Source organism: Strix uralensis, chromosome 3 (assembly GCF_047716275.1).
Source record: "Strix uralensis isolate ZFMK-TIS-50842 chromosome 3, bStrUra1, whole genome shotgun sequence".
NCBI lineage: Eukaryota > Metazoa > Chordata > Aves > Strigiformes > Strigidae > Strix > Strix uralensis.
Genome location: NC_133974.1, coordinates 82,223,487 through 82,246,041, shown reverse-complemented (window position 1 = coordinate 82,246,041; position 22,555 = coordinate 82,223,487). Strand labels below are relative to the sequence as shown.

Genomic DNA, 22,555 nt, shown 5'->3' with positions numbered 1-22,555 from the left:
CGGAAGCGAGGCAGTTTGAAGCGCTGACAGGCCGGGGCGCGCTCTCGCGTGCCATGGCGGCGCGCGGCGCCTACCGCTGCATCGAGTGCAACAGAGCGGCGGCGGAGCTGTACCGGGACTACCGGCGCGGGGTGCTCCGCATCTCCATCTGCGTGAGTCGGGGCAGCCAGGCAGCGGCGAGGGAGGCCGGAGAGGGGCGAGGGGGAGGCTTCGACGTCAGCAGTAGGCGGTGGCACGTGGTGGCGTACCCGCCTGTACGCGGGCGCCTCGGTGCCGCCGCCGGCGGGAGTTGCCCCTGCTCGGGCTCCCCCAAGGCTCGGCCCAGGCCTACGGGGCGCGTTGCTTCGCGGCTCTGCGGCTGGCGGGTTGGCCGTTTTCCCTGGATCCAGTGTGGGGTTTCCGTTTGCCGTGCTTCCCGCTGGCGGTTCCTCAAGGGCAGCGGCGTGGTGGCGCCGTCCCGGGTGGCCTGTGCCCTCCTGCGCAGGGCGGTGCGGCAGGCCTGTTGTGTGCGCCGTGCCTTTTACTTGCTGAAAGGCTGATCTGAGCACGGCTGCGTGGTTAGACAACCTCTGTGGTTCAGGCCCAGAGGGCAACCGAGCACCCCGCCGTGTTCACTCAATCCTCCCCCCACCGGGGCTGGGAAGGAGAAAAATGAAGCAGAAAAAAAAGGCATGGGAATTGAGATAAGGACAGGGACAGTCGCTCACCCATTTAAATGGTCACAGGCAAAAGACAAGCTAGGGGAAGAAAAAACCAAGAACATCACTTTAATTCAAACACTAACAAAACCAACACTTAACAGACAGAATGGGACAGTGAGAAGCGTTACCATATCTTAAAACACCTCCCCCCACCCCTTCCTTCTTCCAGCTTTGTGCCCAACATCTCTACCTCCTCCCCAGCGGTGCAGGGGCAGGGGATGGAGGAGGGGTGCAGTCAGTCCACTGCTGCTTCATCCAAGGTAGGGGAGCAGCACTCTTCTCCATTCTTCCCCCTGCTCCACGTGGTTCCCCTCTCACAGGAGACAGTCCTCCGCAAACCTCCACTGTGACTCCTCCCCACAGCTGCATTCTTCTTGAGATGCTCCAGTGGGGGTCACCCCCATGAGTTGCAGCCCTCCCAGTGCCAAACTATAACAGTGGGGGTTTCTCCTTCCCACAGAGTCCTGGGGGTCCTCCACAGGCCGCAGGTGAATCTCTGCTCCTCCGGTGACCCCCATGGGTGGCAGGGGGGCAGCCCTGCTGTCTCACCATGGGATACAGGGGGAGGTCCATGCTCTGACACACCTTCCTCCTTCCTTCCTTCCACTGGACCTTGGTGTTCACATCGGTGTCCTTCTCATAAAGTCTCCTGAAAGTCCCTCCAACCCCTTCTCTGGTTTCCCTTCTTAAATATGTTATCACAGAAGTGTGGCCACCATCACTAATTGTCTCGGCCTTGGGTGGGTCCGACTTGGAGCCAGGTGAGCCTTCGAGAAGCTTCTCAGAAGGCCACCACTGTAGCCCCTTCCCCTGCTACCAAAATCCCAGCTACTCAAACCCAGCACACAACTTCAGCATGGTTGAGACCTAAATGCGTGGTTTTGACTGATGATTATTCAATGCATGTGCAAGAACATCTGTATTACTTATCCAGCCACAGTGGTTGTACTTCCCAAACTGGTACCAGCATGTTCTAGGCTGTTTACTGCTTTCCTTTCCCACTCTGCCCCCCACAGAGTTCATTTTTTTCCCATAGTGTTCATAATGTTAAAATAATTTCCTTCCTTTTAGCGTCTCCTCCGTTTTCTTGGAGATTTCACAGCCGCAGCAAAAAAAATTTACTTTTTTAAGCAGTGTTTTCAACTATTTCTAAATTACTGTTTTCAATTTTTGATAGGGTTTATGTAGACTTGTCTCCAGTGTTTTGTTTTGATTTTTTTTTTTTTTGTGATGTTTAAAAAATTGTATCACTTTAGCACCCTATATTTCAGTGTGGGGGGAAAAAAAAGAATTTTTGAGTGAAGGGATCTGCAAATACATCTTGACTAAGCCTTTAATTTTATCTGTGATTGTGTTTCACAACTTCCTGACTGCTCCTTATAAAATTGGGAAAACTTGTGCTTGAACCAATTGCTGAATATTTTGTATTTTGTAAGGAATTAGAAGTCATTCAAACTTCCTTTGTGGTTGTTTCCCCCAGTTTTGTAGCCCTTGGCATTTTGAGAATGCTGATAGAAGATGGGTTAATTTACTAAGCATGAGGCTATAAACGTAACAGATGACCAGAAAGTTTTGTATGAAACCTGTGATGAATTCCTTCATGACTTCATAACTTTGAGTCATTCAAGCATTTCTTAGATCAAAAATAGAGATCGTAGACAACTGGATCATAGAGGTCTGTGGCCAGTTTATATCTGGGAAAATAGTGGTTAGCTCAGGCTGAAAGATGTACATGCTAGATCTCAGCTTCTGTTATCAATAAGAGGCCATGAAAGCAAGATATGTACAAATTACTGATGTCAATAGAAAGAGCTGATTCACATCCTTCTCTTTTCCCGGCCCAGCAGTCGGTTAAAATGGCTTGTTGCTGTGGAGCATAAACCAGCTGAAAATGTACACAAAAATCTCTGCAGACATTTCAGAAACTGGAGAGATCAGCAGTTTTCTTAAGTAAAAGACAAATGTCGTGGTTTAACCCCAGCCAGCAATTAAGCACCACGCAGCCACTCACTCACTCCTCCCCCCTCCCAGTGGGATGGGGAGGAAAATTGGAAAAAAACCTCACAGGTTGAGATAAGACCCGTTTAATAACTAACAAAAATTATAAATATAAAATAAAATATAAACTGTAATAACAACAATTATAAAATATTGTAATAATGATTGTAATGATAATAAATATAACAAAAAGAGAAATAAAGCCCAAGAAAAGACAAGTCATGTACAGTGCAGTTGCTCACCACCCACTCACTGATGCCTGAGAAGCAATCCGCCCCTCCCAGCCAACTCTCCCCAGTTTCTGTACTGAGCATGGCATTCTATGGTATGGAATATCCCTTTAGCTAGTTCAGGTCAGTTGTCCTGGCCATGCTCCCTCACAGCTTTTTGTGCACCTGCTTGCTGGCAGAGCATGGGAAACTGAAAATTCCTTAATTTAGGATAAAGGGCTACTTAGCAACAAGTAAAGCACCAGTGTGTTACCAGCTTTATTCTCACACTGAATTCAAAACAGCACTGTACGAGCTACTAGAAAGAAAATTAACTCTATCCCAGCCGAAGCCAGGACAACAAACAAAGTAATAGAAATTGATTTCTGATGGCTTTAGACATGCCTGCTGCAAGGAAAAATTGATTTTTAGTTGCTTTCTTTTTTTAGTATAGTGTATCACATTTAGTAGTGGATATGAACTACATCAAATCACTGGTAGTCAAATCATGTAGTCAAAATTCATCATTGTTACATGATAAAAATGTAAATGGTTTTCCTTGGAGCCCTTTCGTGTGGAGCTTCAAACTCATCTTTGAAATCAAGGACAAGCTGGATACAAAAGAACAAGTGTAAATCTTATGGCTGCAGCCATATCACTTAGGATTTAGCACATCTTGTAAACCCAGGTCATCAATTATGGTTATTAATTTGACTATGATAATCTCTAAAGTAAACTGGGAGCCAGTAGATGGCACTCGTTCCTCTTAGAATTTAACCGTTTGAGGACTGAAGATCCTGGTCTTCTGCAGCTGTGTCATCCCGTGTAGAATTAGTCCCTGTTGTAGACTTAAGTCCCTGTTGCTGTGTTCATCACAAACACTAAACTCTTACAAAAAGAGTAAAGAGCAGAGTAAAAGAAAGAGCAAAGAATCACATGTTCCTAGTAAGTTGGAATTGCATCCACCTTTTTTCATGCAGATCCAGATTGGTACCACTTTTCACTTACTCTTAGCAGCCTGCTTCCTCAAGTCTATGTTGTGGGTTATCATGGTTCTGTTTCAGTCTTAGTCCTAGTTGCTCTTATGTGGTGCATGTCATATCTGTGAGCCTTTCTCTCCATATCTGGCCACCCAGGAAGTGTTGAGAGTCAGAGCAGTCCACATGAGGAACGGCAATACAAAGCATGTTAATAAGAAACACGGCTCACGGTTTATAAAGTGGAGATGAGAATGTTAGAAGATTGCCAAGATCAAAAGATCCTTCAATTGAACTGATATGAATTCAGCTTTATCTAGATGCATATTGCAGGAAAGCACTGCTGTTGTCTCCAGCTAACAAGACCTCATGCTTTCTAATAGGGCAATTCCTGTTTTACTTTTTCCTTTTAATCTGGAAGGATAGTTTTGTCACTGCACTAACCTTCTGCAGGCATTCTACTTCATGCAGGCAATGCTGTGCCAGAGACCTGGAAAGTTGGTCACCATCACACTACTGACAACAAAAAATAGTCAAGTACAGAATGTCATTTGATACCTTTCACAAACTTTCACGAGCAGTGTTATGATGAGTTTATCAGTGTTATGAATCATCTTAACCTGAAAATAATGATACCTGAGAAGTCTTCTCCAGAAAATATGAAGATTCCACTTACCAGTATAAAACATCATTTGTATCAGGTATTTATAAAACTTAGAGTGTAGGCCTCTAAAAACTTGTGAAAAGCTGAAGGTAGTTAAGAAAAATTGAAGGTCTGAGGTGAGATTAGAAGGTGTGATCATCCAGCCTAAGAACAGTTTTCATCTGTCTTTGTGGAATTAGAGCATTGAGTACTGCTACTCCATCGTAGCTTGAGAGAAAAAGTGAAAAGTACATAGAAAGATTGTATAGTGGTACTCAAAATGAGGCCATCGGACATTGTCTAGATCATTTTTTTGTTAAAAAGTTTTGGGATATTTGTGTGTCATTCCCATTTTCAAGTAGTACATGAAAATACTGACATATTAAGGAAAAAAAACAACACCCCAACATTTGTTCCATGTGATATAGTAACACTGAAGGGCCCCAGAAAATTAGGAACACGCAGAACATTGCCAAGATCATCACTGTTTTATACTGACCCACAGACTTGCCCCAGTCCTAGTTTAAAGTTATCCTTGCTAAAGTACTAAATCTGCATCTGAAAGGTCTTTGACATTCTCAGGATGTTCCTGTCATTCAGCACCTTTTGGACCATCATCTTGAGGTTGAAGAAGCTAAGTTCTCTTAACAGCATCTTCTATCTAGTCCTACATTTATTTTTAGGATGTGTTTAACATGCTAAAATCTGGGCGTGATTTTCAGGTGGAAGATTTAAATTTGAATGCCTAAGCAAAATATCATGATTTTGTGTTTTGGTATTAATCTGTTGAAGAGAAGAATGGATTTTTTCCAGAGGCAAATGCTAGAAGCTTCCATTAGGGAACATCTGTTTCCAGCCCACAATATTAGAACACAAGTTTGGAAATTCAGTCTAATATTCATGGTACTGCTTCAGTTTAGCTCTTGCAGCATTTGTTATTGCTCTTAAGATAATTAAAAGTTTCTTTGAGCTCCATATTGTAATTTTAGTGCAGGCAAGCGTTAAAGACCTCACAAGTGTTACTATCCACTCAAAATAAATTTGCAACGGATACTGAAGAAACTAAAGAAACCTTCTGTCAAACATAGAAGTCCACACAGTAACATGAAAGTCGTGATGGAAAGGTCATGTCTTTTGTTAAGAGCTCTGCAAGGTGGCTAACTGCCACAAATTCTTCAAGTTCTATATCTTGTTTTTAATCAGTTTTGTTTAATAGAGGCCAGTTTCAGCAGAAGCCTAGCCTAGACCTCTGGTATTGTGCATTCTTTCTTGCTCGAGATTCGCATTTAGTGAATGAGTCCTCTTCTCATCCTGCATATATTTTGCCGGGGAAGTGCCATTACAAGAGACAGGTGGACTATTGCTCCTTAAAAAGAACTTAAAGGTACTTAAAAATTGGTAATAAAATTCTGATGAAACTCACCTCCTCAGGGAGACATGTTCAATATGCTTTTTCTTCAGTGTGATAACTGTGGGGTGGCGGGGTGTGTCGGGGGTGTGTGCAGGCTTGTTAGGATTGCCTCCAACAAAGGTGACTTCTGGTGGTCGCTTTGCAACTTGTGGGTCTGGTTCCACTCCTGTGCTGTGAACGTGCTGATGTTTTCCCTATTTCAAACCAGAAGTGATCGTGAAAGTAAGCCTAGGTGGTTCTCTATAGATGCGATTTTTGTTAATTATTTTGAGATCCTTAAAACTTAAATGATCTGTAAATAATACAGCAAATCTTCCCTGAATATATTACAAACCAGCCATTAACAACAGTAACAACAAATACTGTTCAGATAATACTGCCACTATAGTATTCATGCTGTAGGGGAAAAAAAACCATATTCGTATAACGTGGAATAAACTCTGCAGTAAAAGTGCAATGAATGTAAAAGGAAATTATCAAACTTGACTTATTCAAAAATAGAAAGAAAACATGCAAATTTTTTAAAATTTGTTTTTAAATTACATATATGTTGTTGTTTTTAAAAATAAAATTTAAAAAATGTTAATTGTTCCAGACCCTAACAAAGGGAAAGAAATTATTCATTGCAATATGTAGAGCTCAGTCAGGATCCCCTTGTGTTTTGTAATAAGAAAGCCAAATTGCCTGAGCAGTGCACACTTCATTTAGCTTCTCTGCAATTAAAAAATAATTGAAAAGCTCTTTTATTGCAGCAAGGCAGAGAGACTGTAAATGCTTTGAATGCAAAGCAGTTATGTGGTAAGGTAAAGAATCTGCCAAGAGTACTAAGATCCTGGAAAATAAAGTATGTTATTTTTCTTATTTACGTAACTCAATCTACAGACCGACTCACTGCTGAAAAATGTATCATGTCAGAAAAATTATAAAACAATATTTTTAATTTCAGTTTTCTGAAGTGGAATGCATCTGCAACTGGGCTGTTTGGGTTTTCAGCTTATTATGACACTTAGCCGCATCCCTAATAAAGAACCCATTCCTGAAAGCAGTACAGCTAATTACATTTTATTGTTTAAAGGTACAACTGGGATCAAGGGCACTCTTGCAAGGTGATTGGGTCCATGCTAGTTTGCCCTATGGACCTGTGTTCCTGTTGAAGCTATGTAAATGTTAAAATTTGCTGTATACGTAGTCCAGCAAAAAATTGTAGCTTAACTTTGCCAAACTCCAAACCCTGGAGAAAGGAATACTAAAATCAGACTGTTTCACTGGTGTTTCTAATATCCAGAGACTTGCAAACATATTCCTGGTGTGGTTTTCATGGTATTTTTAGTTCAGGATGAAGCTTGGTTATTCACTGTATATTTTTATTTTCAGTCGTGTCCTATGGCTTCCTGTTCAAGAACATTTTTCCCTTCCGCCACCCTCATCCCAAAATGCTTTTACTTAAAAATTCAGTTAGGTTTTAATGTTGGAGAGAGCACTCTAAAAATGTCATGTTCATATACTTTAGGAACTTTGCTGTTCAGTGACACTAGGTATTTCCTCAAATATTTGTAGACTGTGTTGTATTTGACATATGTTTGTGAACTGTGTTCGCAGTTGGGTATTTTTGATGAACAAAGAAGAGGTATATCTTTTGAGTAGTGTTTTATAAAAGGCTGATAAACATGCAGTCAGAATTAATATTTCAGTACTTCTGTCTTATTTAATACAACTGAGATGTTAAAACATGTTACTTTGCTTAACTGTTGTGGATTGTTTTGATCAGAATGAATTGATACACTACACTATGAAGAACGTGGTTGTACTAGCTTTTGAAGATTTCTTTTTTTCTTAAAGCTGCCTTTGCTCTTTTTTTAAAAATATTTTCTTAAGATAACTAAGCAAATTTCTAAGTTATTAAAATGGAAGCTTTTTTGTTTTTGCAACAACAAGCAACTGTAGTCAAATATTCCTAAATACTTGATTAGTCAATTCCTAAACTAATATCCATTTAAATTAATTAGAATATTGAAATACATTCAACACCCTTTTTTAGGGGAGCAGAGTATCTTTTGGATTTCTGTCAGTTTCAAACATTCATAATTTTCCTTAAATTTACCAATTTAGAAGAAGACTTGTAAATAGTAAATAATGTCTGTTTTTTCAAGGAAACATGCCAGTTATTTACAGTTTCTGATCTCAGTTACATATTCAAAGAAGAAATTAAAAACTGGTTAAAAACAGAGAAATCCAGTTACTTCTTTCTATCATTTTTAGAACTCATTATGATAACTGAGGCATTTCTTTGAGAAAGTGCAAAGAAGATTAAAAATCTTGGTTTTGTTAAAGATGTGCCTTCTGCAGTCGTGCTGAACAGGCCATAGACTACAGCTGTGCAGAACTGCAATTGGGAATGAGACCTGAGCACCAGTATTGTAGTTCACTTTGAACTGCCTGACTAAAATTTTAAAAATAAGCATGCAAGCAGTTCTCCATAGATGAACAGCTCATGCTGATCTTCTCTGAAAGTGTTAGTGATGATCAATATTTGTAAAGTAATATCAGTTTAACTAGATAAAGCTATCTAGTTAAAAGTATGTGTATTTAAACTGCATTAACGCTTGCGTTGATTTTGCTGAAGTCTTTTGAAGTAAGGTGGTTTGTAGGTCTCACAAGTCCCTGAATGAACTCATGCCGATTAGGTCAGTGGCTGGATAAGCACAGAGGACTTTTCCTTCATACAGTTGAGACTCAAACAGAAATAAAGTATATTAAGAATAGGGCTCTCATCTAGCTCTTAGAAGACAGGCAGGCACGAATGTCTGTGTGTGAAAAGTCCTTGAAAATAGCTTCTCTTTTGTGATTTGTAGATTTTCTTTTCATGTGGAAGTAACACAAGAGAAATAGGATACTTAAATGTTTGGTGGTGGTGTGCTGAAATACTGAATTAAACATCATTCTCACAACTGCAGAAAGCTGGGTTGTGGCCGCCAGAAGCTGTGGAACAGAAGACCCATTTTTATGGGTAACACCACTATTTGTGTTTTCATTTGTAGCAGTCTCCTTATATATCTATACAGTAGAATTTCTGTATCACTGATTTTGCCTGGAGGGTTGGTATCATATATTTTAATTGTCTAAAATTCATGTCTACTGTCAGTGAAAATTTTTCAGTACGTCTTAACTGCAAGTTTTTTGAACAGTGTTTGGTTGGGACCCTCTGCTTGAAAAGATCATTCTTTATTGTTCTCAGAAAGATTTTTGACCCTGGTCAAAAAATGTTCTGTTCTAGGAAAATTTGAGAGCATAATAAATCCTGGGGTATGTAGGACATCCTTCATTTAACCTTTATGACAGCCATCATGTTCAAGAAAAATCTTCTTTTGTATGTGCTTGTCCAGTGCTTGTGTGAATAAGCCTATAAAAAAAAATGGTGTTTTCTTGTGCTGCATCAACCCAGAGATTTGACATGTGTAAATTACCACCTATAAAAATATCTGTTCATGATTTCCCTGCAGAAAGAAATTAAGCAAGATACTGCCTTTAATTATACTTTCAATTTCTTTTCACTCTATTAAATCCTGTAGCTGTGGTCTTCTGTTAATTATGTCCTTTCTTCCATCTCGCTCACTTTAATTTTAGACCTATCAACCTGTTGGTTAATTGAGTCAATTGTTTAATTCATTACCTCTAACCTGTGTACTGTCATACATAGTATTTTCTTTTCTAATCCAAATGAGTTTGTTAGGTTTTTTTCTTGACCTGGACCAAGAAACACTGATTAGTGGTAGCAACATTCCTTAGACACTCTATTCAACTTACGCATTTGTTTGGATGTTTTTCTTGATAGGGATGTTGGATTTTTTGATGCCTGCTAGCTGATGCCTGCAAGCGGTTGGTGCCTGCAAGTTGAGACCTGTAACAATTAGTGATAAAAGAAGCATTCCATTATACCTTATGTGGTCATGTTGTATCCAATTGTGTATACCTGGAAGTCGACAATATTATCAGAATTATGCAATCTAGGTGAGACTCCCAAAGAGATCTTACTTTAGAAGTCTCAGAGGGGGAAATGTCAAGAAATTCTTTTACCAAACAATGTTTAACTTTGTATTTAACAAGGCTGAGTGATTAAAGTGCACAGAGAAGATATCCTGACCTTGAGAATAGATACATCCTGGCAGAATTGCTCAAACAAGGCGGATAAGAAAGAACAACTTGGCTGGACAACAGAGTTGGGAAACATCCAAGGAGAAGAAATTGTCCTCAAAAGACTCATGACCATAAAAAGGAAAAAGGAGTAGGGGGCTAACTCCCCAAATGGCCACTGATGACCACCTGAGACCCCTGCACATGCATAGTGTAGTTTTGCAATGCCAGCATTATGTAAATGTAGTAGATAGGTGGAAAGGCAGAGACTTCTTGGAAAATGTACGAATATTCATGTTTTTAAGGTATATAAAGGCTGAACTTTTTGTTTTCATGTACGCACATTAGGTGGAGTGATCCCCTGTGCATCCAGTGCTGGAGTAAAGAATGCCTGCCTTCTAAAACTTCAAACTAAGTCTTAGAGGGTTCTTTTGAGACCAGATTGACGGTAACATTTTTCATCAATTTGCTAGTGAAATCTTGTATTCTCAAATTCTCCTGTAATAATTCTGGTAAATAACAAGGCAAAGTTAACTTTGGACACAAGGAATCCCTATAAAATTGAAAAAAACTTGTTCTTTCCTGGGAGTTTGTGTGTTGTCTAAATGATGCATTTTTTATTTACAGCATTTCACAAAGCTGTGTGCATAGATTTCTCTTCTGACAGTGCACAGCCATGCACTCATAAAAACAGAAACAGAGATCGTTTCTACAACTGTTGTAGTCTAAGCATGGCAGCTAATGCGACAGCCCAGGGGAGCGGGATTAGCTGAGGACAGGTTGGAGGAAGCAAGTAGCAGAACTGGAGGGTGGGCAGGAGGAGAAAACTGACCTGCAGGCGAGCACCCTTCTGCAAGTGCACTGCTAGACCTGAAGTCGTTGCTGTGATCAACTGCTGCTGCTCCTCAGCTCTCTGCTAGAAGTTATTTCCCCCTCAGGTCTGCTAGATGAGCCTTTTGTAAGACTGTTATTTAACTGTCCTGTTCACAGTTAGTATAGTAGCCTTTTGTTAGCTCTTGTCATTTAACTCAAGTCAAGGAGCGATTACCCATGCAGGTAAGTCAATAAATCTGAAGGGGGTTGATGACAAGCAGTTCCCAGTGGTCTGGGTGAAACAACCTCTCTAGTAGGCACAGCAGGAACCAGCAGATGTATTGGAGAAGTAATGGTCTAGTGTCTTACCACTGTTTAGTACCAACTTCTGACTCTGGCTGTATCTGTGTGTGAAAACTACATTATCAATATTCTGAATATATTGGTGTTTGTTCAATAATGGAAAATCAGTTGGAACATCTGGACCAGTATGGAAGAACAATCCAACAGCAAAAAGCATTTACTGTCTTCTTGAAAGGAAGAAGTAGAATAGGAGGATAAAGCATCTCTGAAAAGAAGGAAGTGATAGAAGAAATTAATTTTCCTTCTAAAAAATACAAAAAACCCCCTCCAAAATACCCAGTAGACAAGCCATGATCAGTTAATCTTTAACAAGGTACTGGTGCATTTCTTGAGCCTTGGGAAGTAGTGTGTATTTTTGCATCTGTAGGGCACAAATAATAACTAAGTACATCCTTGCATAGTTTATTATCTGTGTTAATCTGAAGCCTGTGAAAATTGATAATGTATCTTTATGTTTTATAAGGGAAGTCAGTGTGTCAACTGTAGTGTCAAGGGAGGTGAAGCAATTTTTCTGGATGGATTAAAAACCTATTGAAAATGAAGATTACATTAAGGAAAGACTTATAAGAATTGAATATCTAGTTTGGATTTATGCAGTTCTGCAAAGATTAGGGGAACATTTAATAAACTCTTGCTTCCCCCCCACCCCTAATTCTTGTTATTTTGTGACTTTCAGAAATCCTGCCAGAAACCTGTGGACAAATACATTGAGTATGATCCTGTTATCATCTTGATTAATGCTATTTTATGTAAAGCACAAGCATACAGGCACATTCTTTTCAATACAAAGATAAATGTAAGTTGCTGTGCCCCTACACTGTGACTTTTTTTGGTTAAAGATTTATTTGCATTTGGTAAGTTGATTGTAATAGTTGTAAAATTTTAGAGACTGTTCTCTTCCTGCCCTTCCACAGGGCAAGCTGAACCAGTTATATCATGAATAGAACACATGAAATCTCAAACTCCAGCTGTTACTAAGAAAGTTACTGCTTCCACAGTAGTGATGTCACAATACCAGCAAATATAGCAGCCAGTCATCTTACATGTTAAAGAGAAGAGAAGGAACTTTATGGAATTGTTCATGCCATTTTCTACACCCTCTAATTTGCCTGTCGTGTTAATTGATGTTAAAAGGATGATGTGCTAAACTACATTGGAAGAGAAAGATCTAATTTCAAATTAATTTCAAACTAAATTTCTGTTGGAAACAATTCTTTCTTCAATGAGCTATAGTAGTGTAACATACCATATTAACAATACTATGCCAATTAAACCTACTGTACTAATTTCTCATGAGTTTCTTCCTGAGTAATTAACCATGCCCTCAAAACTATAGCAAAAGATAGTGGCTTTCACATGAAGCATTGTTGATGTAGTTACATAGCCAACCTAGTTGTGATGGCCAGTCTGGAGTGGAGAGGTATAGCTTTTCTGACAGCATTGTGTATTTTTACTTTAAGGATTGATTTCCCAGGAGCGGGAAGCTAATCTACAGCAAACTATCCAGGCATAAGTGTATGCTGTGTTTGTGTTGATACCTCTTGGCCAGTCCAGTGTTAAGCAATGTAGATAAATATACTTGCCTTGTCTTTCAAGCATAAATCTGACTAAAGATTTTTAATTAATTCAGTCCTTCTGGAGACTGGTAATTATGTTTTTCATGAGGCTTCTGCAAGAAGTATTCCATCTGTGGGAATTTCATCTATTCAGATAAATTGAGTTGAATTGTAAACTGGCTCAGCCTGTGCATGTATGTGCAATTGGCATAACTAGTCTCTAATGGAAAAAGTAGAAGCCATGCACAGAAATTGCACTGATTTATTTAAATCTGTATAAAATCAGAATTCACCCCACATACACACTGGCTTATAGACTACTTAATGTGAAAACACACTAACTATGGGCCCTCATGACATCATTTTTGCAGTCACTTCAGAGGATATTTTGTTCGGTTTGGTTGTATTGCTCCATTTATTTTTGGTACCTCACCCTTATCTGAACTAAGAAATGTTTTTGGCATAACTACCCTACCAATTTCTTCTAATGGAGATTGTCCCAGGGAAAAAGACAAATGAGGCTATTTAAACCAATTCACTGAATGGAGTAGTTTCCTGTAAACTGAAATTTTTGATAGTACAATTCTACTAGCTATGGCATAATTTTGTTTTTATATTCCTAACTGAAACAGCCTTCCCAATTTAAAAAAGTATAGAGCAGGCTTTAGAAACCACAGTTACACACCTGCTTCTGTATGGAATTGTTCGTGCAGTTTTCTACACTCTAATTTGCTTATCATTTTAATTGATGTTAAAAGGATGATGTGCTAAACCAGTGGCTCAACAGAAGTAATTTGCATGTATTTCTAAACAAAAATAATAAACCTACAGAGCTTGTTTCTGTAGAGATGTTGAAATGTATTTTAAATACCAATTTCATACTAATGCTTTAATTTATGCTGATTTAATACTAATGCTTTTATTGTTCTTTCACTTACCAGATTCATGGGAAGCTCTGCATATTTTGTTTGCTCTGTGAAGCTTATCTCAGGTGGTTGCAACTACAGGATTCAAGCCAAAATATAGATCCTGATGACTTAATCAGATATGCCAAGGAATGGGATTTTTATAGAATGTTTGGTATAGCTTCTTTAGGTAAGATCAATGATTAATTCATGTCACTATCTACTCTTTAAGCATTAAATAACTTCATGAGTCTTTCAGCAAGCCCATATGGCAAAAATTAACACAGAATGGATGTCATGTCCAACCCAGTATGGTTAAACGATTATACACATACGCTCTAATTTGCCTTCATTTAATGCAGATGCATATTTTGATCTGGATTACAGTTCAGACTGATGTGATCAGCATTAGATATCAAAACACTGAAAAGTGGCAATATTGAGAGATCTTTATTTGAGTCCATTTACATAGTTTGAAGACCAATGTAGAGCTCAGCCTTATTCTGTATTTCATGTTGACTTCAAGGTTTATTATTTATTAAGGTGATCCAACATTAAGGATGATCCTTACAGAAGTAAACAAGAATTGGGAAAAGGTGTATCTCTTTGGGTTTTTTTTAAATGAATACACAAAAATACAGAGCAGTGTCATCACTGGTAGAGAGTAAATACTTTGGTGCTCTAAGACTACATTTGAAGGGGGGGAGGTTTTTCTTTTTATTTTGGTTAATACTTCTATTCTCATACTTTTTCTGGTGATAGTGTTTAAATCAAGCCCTCAGACTAAAACTAGTATTTCCCTTAGACATTCAGAATTTAACTTCACTCATTTATTGTCTAATGTTGCTCTAAGTCGGTTTTCATAAGATGTCAGTAAAAATGTTGGAACTCAGTTTTCAGTAGTAATTCACCTATTACAGATATTGTGAGAGTCACTTTTACATCTGCATTGATACCAGTGTTACACAGGATCGCAGTGTCAAAAAAAAGTCTTAATAGCTCAATGATATTTTCACCTTAGTGTTCTTTCTCATGCTGGATGGAAAGGGTTCATTGCTGGTGACCTTTTCAAAGAAGACAAGTATTGATTTTGTTTTACAGGCTAACAGACAGTTGAAAAAAAAACCCTCTCCTTTTGTTAAAAAGGAAAAGTAGAGGTTCTTATGCTACACTTCCTGTGCTGTATGGTTTCAGAAATAATGAGTATGACAATCCTACAGATAGAATTCTGTGATAGAATTATTCTGAATGTCATGATACTGAATTAGTTTAAGTAAATAATAGTAACATTTGCCTATTAAAATGAACACAGGAGATGGAGGACATGTTTGACACCGTTTCCCACAGCATTCTCCTGGCGAAACTGACTGCTCGTGGCTTGGATGGGCACACGCTTCGCTGGGTAAAACACTGGCTGCATGGCCGGGCCCAAAGAGTTGTGGTGAACGGAGTTAAATCCGGTTGGCGGCCGGTCACGAATGGTGTCCCCCAGGGCTCGGTTTTGGGGCCACTCCTGTTTAACATCTTTATTGATGATCTAGACGAGGGGATCGAGTCCACCCTCAGTAAGTTTGCAGGTGACACCAAGTTGGGTGGGAGTGTTGATCTGCTCGAGGGTAGGGAGGCTCTGCAGAGAGATCTGGACAGGCTGGAGCGATGGGCTAAGACCAACTGTAGGAGTTTCAATAAGGCCAAATGCCGGGTGCTGCACTTGGGCCACAACAACCCCCAGCAGCGCTACAGGCTTGGGGAGGAGTGGCTGGAGAGCTGCCAGTCAGAGAGGGACCTGGGGGTGTTGATTGACAGCCGGCTGAACAGGAGCCAGCAGTGTGCCCAGGTGGCCAAGAAGGCCGATGGCATCCTGGCTTGCATCAGAAATAGCGTGGCCAGCAGGGACAGGGAAGTGATCTTGCCCCTGTACTCGGCACTGGTGAGGCCGCACCTCGATTACTGTGTTCAGTTTTGGGCCCCTCACTACAAAAAGGACATTGAATTCCTCGAGCGTGTCCAAAGAAGGGCAACGAAGCTGGTGAAGGGTCTGGAGCACATGTCGTACGAGGAGCGGCTGAGGGAACTGGGGTTGTTTAGTCTGGAGAAGAGGAGGCTGAGGGGAGACCTCATCGCCCTCTACAACTACCTGAAAGGAGGTTGCAGAGAGCTGGGGATGAGTCTCTTTAACCAAGTAATAAGCGATAGGACAAGAGGGAATGGCCTCAAGTTGCACCAGGGAAGGTTTAGACTGGTTATTAGGAAGTATTTCTTTACAGAACGGGTTGTTAAGTGTTGGAATGGACTGCCAAGGGAGGTGGTGGAGTCCCCATCCCTGGAGGTGTTTAAGTCGGGTTGACATAGCGCTTAGGGATATGGTGTAGTTGGGAACTGTTAATGTTGGGTTGATGGTTGGACTGGATGATCTTCAAGGTCTTTTCCAACCTAGACAATTCTGTGATTCTGTGATTCTGTGTATGTCACTGAAATTAATCCAAGAAAGGTCTCGACTTTGGTGCTTCATTCTCTCTTTCCAACTTGTCTTATTTCCTCTTAGAACAAACTTCATTTTTGGTTGGCATTTTTATTACCTTATGGTGGATGAGACTCGAGATGCTGAAAACAAAGTCTGACTTCATTTTACTTCTCAAAGCACTGCTGTTGTCCAGCTATGGAAAGCTTTTGCTAATTCCAGCTGTTATTTGGGAACACGACTACACGCCTTTGTGCCTTGCATTTATAAAAGTGTTTGTCTTGATATCAAACTCTCAGGCAATTAGAGGTACGTTTTTCCTTTTTAATTACAGCATTATTTGTATAGAATGTGTGTGAGAGAATGCAGCTGATATAAAAGTCATTGTTATATTTTTTAATCGGTATCAGTTATGTGACTGAAATAGCTCTATCTTAAAACTGTGTTATTTAGACTTTAATAGAAAGTGAATGAAACAAAACGTTTTATTAAAAAAAGAAAAAGCACCTCTTATCTCACCATCATCTTTTTGTATATGCTGTATTATATCCATCCGATCCATCAGTTAGAATTTGAGACAACTCATCATGGATCATTGAAACATAAAATAGAATTCTTTGTGTGCCTGGAAAATGAAAATTTCATGTCAATTTTATGCATGGCTTTGGAATGCAGATTTTTAACAGATTTGTGTAATTTCTTATACATACAAATTAATATGAATTCTCAGGTGATTTCTATGGTCATCTTAAATGGTAAGTGATAAATTTGTTCTGTTTTCTTTTGCAGTTACATTGAATTTGAATCGAATGCTCCCTTGGTTGGCCATCTTCTTTGGATTGATTTTTGAAAATGGTGTGGTCTGCTTGTTCAAGAAAATGGGATGGGATGTTTGAAATGTCAGCCCAGATCTGAAGAAATACCAACAACATGGTGATAATTTTCTAAGAATGATCTCTGCCAGCAATGTCCAAAGACACTATTTTCGTAGTGATAAAGAAGGTGATAGATAACAAAAACTTGCATTAGTGGTGAGCGTAGAGAGTTTTAGGATGAGTCAAAATGAGAAGTTTGGCTTTTTAATGTGGTGAACCATAAAACTTCAGCCTTAACATGTTTATTTTCCCATTAAAAAATATGAATGTGTCACTATCCTAAGAGCTTTATAAATCTGGCTGCATAGCTATGGCTGTAACAAAAAGGGTATATTAAAAAAATTCAGCACTGCTACCAATCATTGCATTTTAGCAGAAAGAGGAGGATGAATTGTTCCCTTAAGAGGAAGGAAGACAGTCAGTGGAAAAATGTAAAAGCCAAAATTGATATTTCCGCAAAAACAGATTTTCAAAGAGAGAAGTGAATATGTGCAAACAGTTTATTAGAGAAAAGGCAAGTATTGCAGAGTAAAACTCTAGAGTCATCTCTAGGAACTATAGTTTTAACTGGCTTGAAATTTTATGTGATCTTATAAATGCTGCTGCTTTGTTCTGAAAGCTGAAAAGAGAGTGAAAGGACTCTGATCCCCAGCATCCATGGTTGTTTAGGATACTGCGGCTTCTGCATTTAATATTAAGCCACATCCCCCCACACCCAGCCCTCATCTGGCAGCAGGTTGAGTGGAAGCAAAAAATGAAAAATGAGGCTGCTCAGCAGTAGAGTAGTACTTGTTAAAAAAAACCCCAACAAAACAAAAAACCCCCACCATGTTTAGGCTTAAATTAGTGAAGAAACTTTTATAGAAGTTCTGCACCTTTTTCCCCAGCAGACAAAGAGAGGGCTAGATGGCCCACAAAGGAACTGGCAGAATAGGTTTCTACAAGACAATAATTAGGACACAAACCAACTTCTTCTGTGCAGACCAGTTTCCATTATGTTCCATCCAATGATGAATTCTCCTGCTTCAGTTCTGGAAGGCTGTACTATCTATAGGTACTACTTCCATTCTTCATTTCCCTCAGATGCAGTCTCCTATCTGTGTTTTGCAAAATGCATCAAGTAACGTTTTGCAACGTTTCAATTTAATTCCAAACAGGTTTAGAGTAAGTCTAAGTTATGACTACAGGAGACATCAGACGTGTTTGTCTGATGCAACTGCCCATGCCATGGTAAGTTACTCGGTCAGAAAAGCAACTGGTTGCTGATTCTGTTTTAATAGGTCAGAGGCTGACACCACTCATGTGCCATTGGTGTTACACTTTACATCCTTCTGAGCATGTAGAGAAGGCAAAAAACCCCCCAAATCGCAACCTCTTTGAATACATGAGACAGTTTAACACTGCAACTGCCCCAGCAAGCACATAGTTGTGAAGGTGTGTGAGGGATCCACCTTGCTACTGGTGTGAATCAGTAGCCGGACAATTGAGTGTAGGTGTGCAGTTGCTCACTGGCTGAGCAGCAGCTTTGGCAACACGGTACCTAGAACATGCTTTGCTTTACATAATTAGGTTTGGGGAGACACACCACCCCCAAAAGCTTTTTTAAAAACAGTATGTTGCCAAAGGTGCTTTGAGTAGTGCTCATCTTCCTCCCACACCAGCGCGCAGCATTGCAACAGAGGCTGCAGGTTGAGAAGGTGCAAAGGAAAAGAGCAGTAGGTATTTTAGAAAAGCTTCAGGGATGCTGGCCTGGCCTGCTTTCATTTTCCTCCTTCACCTTCTGCCTTCAGTTTAAGAGGGAATGAAGCCCTGCTGCAGCAGAGAGGATGACAGAAGAATATGCACTAGGAAAATGCTGGTGCCTGCTGAGCCAAACCCTGTTTGTTATTGTAGCTGTCATATGGCTTTTACCCAGCTCTCTGTTCATCTTAGTACAGCCTTAGCATTGCAGCTGATAAAGTTTCTCACCACCCTGTATGTCATTCTTCAGAAAATGTGCATTCTTTCTACCAGCAATTTTGTTTTCCTAAAGATGTAACAACATTGCTTTGGTTTGTTCCTTTTAGGTTAGATTTTTTTTTTTTTTAATTAATCATCTGTGTCATGGTTATACGCAAAAGACTTGTTTTCAGAAATTTCTCCCTTGTGTCCTCTGGCACTGGTTTCAGTCTAAAGGCCAAGTGGAGCACATTTAAGTGTGACTAATGCAAGGGAAAGATTGTGCATTACATGTAATGTAAATACCACCTAGTCAGCAGCAAAATTGTAAATACAATGCATATAAATTTTGCTTGGGGACAGTTTTCTTAAACTAAAGTTTCTTTTGAATTTTAAAAAATTCATTTTGGGACATTTTGAGTTTTATTCAAAAGACCTAGAATGGACATGAAAACATTCCAAAAGAAGAAATGTTTATCTGCTGTGCAACATATGCCAATAACATATCAGTTATGCACTCTGTAATGCTATCAGGAGCCACCACTGTCCTTCTGCAACTTGAGGATGGAGAAGAAAATTAAGAGCTACAGAGCTGTGGAACGAAAGCAGGTGCTGTACAGGTTTTCAATCTTCAGAGGCATCATTATTGTAGGACATATTATGTAGGACATCCTGCCTTGTGTAGTTTTACGGCTACTCATTTACCACAACTAACATGACCAATACACTAATATTTCATAAATCTAGGGGGAACTTAAGGGTACCGGGGGAGGGGGGGGGGGGGCAGGTGTGTGTGCATTTTTCGTGGCTTTGGAAAAGGGTTCCATATGGTGCTTCAGAGAACTATTTTAAGGTTCTGCCTGTTAAAAGCAGTCATCTCTCTCTCTTTTGACCTCCTCCTCTTTCATAATATCTTTGTAATTAAATAGTCATCTGTGCTGGAAGATGTATGACAAATAGTCTGCCCTTTCTATATATCTTCAGTTGCTTCATATAACTTACAAAAAAGGATTTACTTGGGTTAAAATTATAACAGCCTGCAAATGAACCCATGTAAACTCTTCTGAATTTTGCTTGGAATCAAAAGAGATATCGTGACCTATGGGAAATTCGTGGGCCTATGGAGCAAATTCCAGAATTCTGTTGGATGAAATGCACAGAAGAGCCAGTGATGTTATTCAGACTTGGGTTGAGCAATGGTTTAGCGATTGCGCAGTAGGAGCTGGGAACTTTAACTGGGTCCACAGGTCAGGTCACAAGTATTTAGAAATTACTCTATACAAAACTGGAGAACTAAGAGTATAATCTAGGAAGGAGAATGTAGGTGTCAGGCAGACTTCTACAAAATTAAGAGTTGAGAAGACTATAAAAACCAAGGGGATAGAATCTCAAGAAAAATTAATATGTAAGAAAAGATGCAGTATAGATGAGTCTGTATGATTAAGCAAATATAGGAATATCCTACTCCTAAGTTTTCAAAGGATGAACATGAAGGAAGAATATTATTTATTGTAGACATTTTTGTAATAGTCTAAGTGATAACATGGAAGGGCAAACAATGTCTTTCAAACAGTAAAGTCAATGGGTTTCCCTAGAAAAGTTACTGATAACCTTATTACTTCAATAGTTTGCACTCCATCCTTGAAAATACACTTTTATAAGCAAAATTACCAATTGTACAGAGATAAAATTAGTCACTGTGAATAGGAAGAGCTGTGCAACAGCAGAGCTTCTCCATTCTGCAATAGCGTGTGTTACATTAGGTTTTGCTGGTGGTGGCAAGGGCTACTACCCTTGTGACCTCATGCAAGTACAGACAAGCGAGTCCTTTCTTCCATGACAAGTCGTATCTCAGGCATATAAACTCCCATTTGTTAGCCCAGCCTTCACCGAACTGAAAGTAAAATAGGACATCTGCACTGGAAAACTATTAGCAGCTGATTTCTCATAAAACAAGAAAGCCATTGTTTTTCAGGAGCTTGGATGCTTTTGCAATCCATCAACTCTCCCTCAATTGGGTAGTGTTAAGGACCACAGTGCCATCTGGAGTTGGAAAGTAAAGCACTATTGTTTCCAAAACTAGAAGGAACATAAAAACACTATGAGTACATAGTCTTTGACTAATTTTTGTTTTGTAAAATCACAAATACAAGCTTTTAAAATCAACATTCATTTTCAGTTTGGAGAAATGTCAGAGTGAAGTTAGTCATGAAAAACAGGTCACAAAATACTTGTTTTGGTGAGTTGGTGTCAAGGTCAATTCAATATAGGCACCATGAAAGGTATAAAATGCAAATTATTTTAGCACAGCATCTCTTTAAGACATAAACAGTCCTGCAAGCTGGCATTATTCTGAGTAGCCTTGCTGAGCCCAGAGAAAATTCATGTGGCAAAAGACAGCGAATGCATTCCTCTGCTGCTAAAAATCAATAGGAAATTTGTTGCTGAATTAATTTGAAACCCAGGTTGCTGCAGTTAGAACTTGCAGGAAGATGTGTATAACAAGATTCCCGTTTTTGTTCCTGCCTCTTACAACGCCATTGGGACCTTCTTAGTCTTTCCCCTAATGCTTACTATCTGAGGTGGCCAAAAAGAAGATCTGAACATGAGGAGCTTTTTAAAATCTTTTTCCTAAACATGAGCTGCTGTCCTAAATTTGTAAAGCTCTTTTGAGCCCTGTATAGGTAAATGGCAGGTCTGCAAAGCAGCTAGGAAATACTGCCAATGATGTTTTAATTGCTATTCATTAGGATAATGTATATTGTTTGTTTGTGGGGTTTTTTTTCCTGAGTGAAAATGTGGCTTAAATTCCTACATAGTAGTGTAAGAGTGTGAACTCACACAGTTTGTAGACCTGCTGGCTGCTACAGAAATAAATCCAGATGACCCCCATAATTTCCTATAATCTCTAACTGTAATTCTGAGTACATTTTTAGGCCAAAAGAACTGTTGTCCATAAACTGCACAGAAGTGTGCCATAGCTGCCTGAGCAGAGGAGTGGGGACCTGAATTAAGACTTGAATCCTGATCTTGGCTATAAGACCAACTACCGCTGCAACCTTAAGCAAGTCATACATGTGGCTCCATAAAATGATTGTACCTTCATCTTTGCAGGATTTGCGGGAGGATTAATTTGTTCATGTCTGCATAAAAAGATGAAAAGCATTAAGTCCTCTCAGCTCCAGGTTGTTGGAAGTCGGTCAACACCATGAATGTCAGATATTGAAACAGACATGCCAGGAGCCAGAGAATGTGAATATTGGAGGTGACATGTTTAAAGTCTTTGTTATCTTAAGGGAAGCTTTAATTCTGACCCTTGCTGTAATACAGTTCTATAACATACATATCTGAAGACTTTTAGGGCTATATACAGCAAATCATGAATCCCTTATCATGAATTTTAAGTTACTGCAGCTGCTGTGTGCCAAAATAAATCTGAACTTAGTTTAAAAACTTGGGAGGGGAGAGAGCTAGCACATTACCTGATCTTACTTTCAGCAATCTAAAAGGAAAATGAAGGTATCTTATTTGACAGTTTGAGGCTTTGAGGTAGAAAGCACAGAGAGGTCTTGTG

General features: G+C 39.4%; 1 protein-coding gene across 2 annotated transcripts; it reads left to right on the top strand.

The window, feature by feature from the left end:
• Nucleotides 1-15: 15 nt before the first annotated feature.
• ARV1 (ARV1 homolog, fatty acid homeostasis modulator) lies at nucleotides 16-19,385 on the top strand. Of its 2 annotated transcripts, XM_074863087.1 has the most exons (5): nucleotides 16-152; nucleotides 11,923-12,042; nucleotides 13,744-13,897; nucleotides 16,253-16,477; nucleotides 16,958-19,385. In XM_074863087.1, exons 1-5 carry the CDS (start codon nucleotides 54-56, stop codon nucleotides 17,062-17,064), a joined length of 705 nt encoding a protein of 234 aa, XP_074719188.1. In that variant the 5' UTR covers nucleotides 16-53; the 3' UTR covers nucleotides 17,065-19,385. The 2 variants fall into 2 exon arrangements, with proteins under 2 accessions (XP_074719188.1, XP_074719189.1); XM_074863088.1 differs by lacking the exons at nucleotides 16-152; nucleotides 11,923-12,042 and adding an exon at nucleotides 15,020-15,272 and having other exon boundaries at nucleotides 13,776-13,897.
• The last annotated feature ends 3,170 nt before the right edge of the window (nucleotides 19,386-22,555 follow it).

Bases quoted from the DNA above. Each gene is read 5' to 3' on its own strand.
- ARV1 (XM_074863087.1), top strand. From the start codon at position 54: ATGGCGGCGCGCGGCGCCTACCGCTGCATCGAGTGCAACAGAGCGGCG. The intron at 153-11,922 runs GTGAGTCGGGGC...TGTGACTTTCAG, and splicing joins TGCTCCGCATCTCCATCTGC to AAATCCTGCCAGAAACCTGT. The intron at 12,043-13,743 runs GTAAGTTGCTGT...TTCACTTACCAG, and splicing joins TTTTCAATACAAAGATAAAT to ATTCATGGGAAGCTCTGCAT.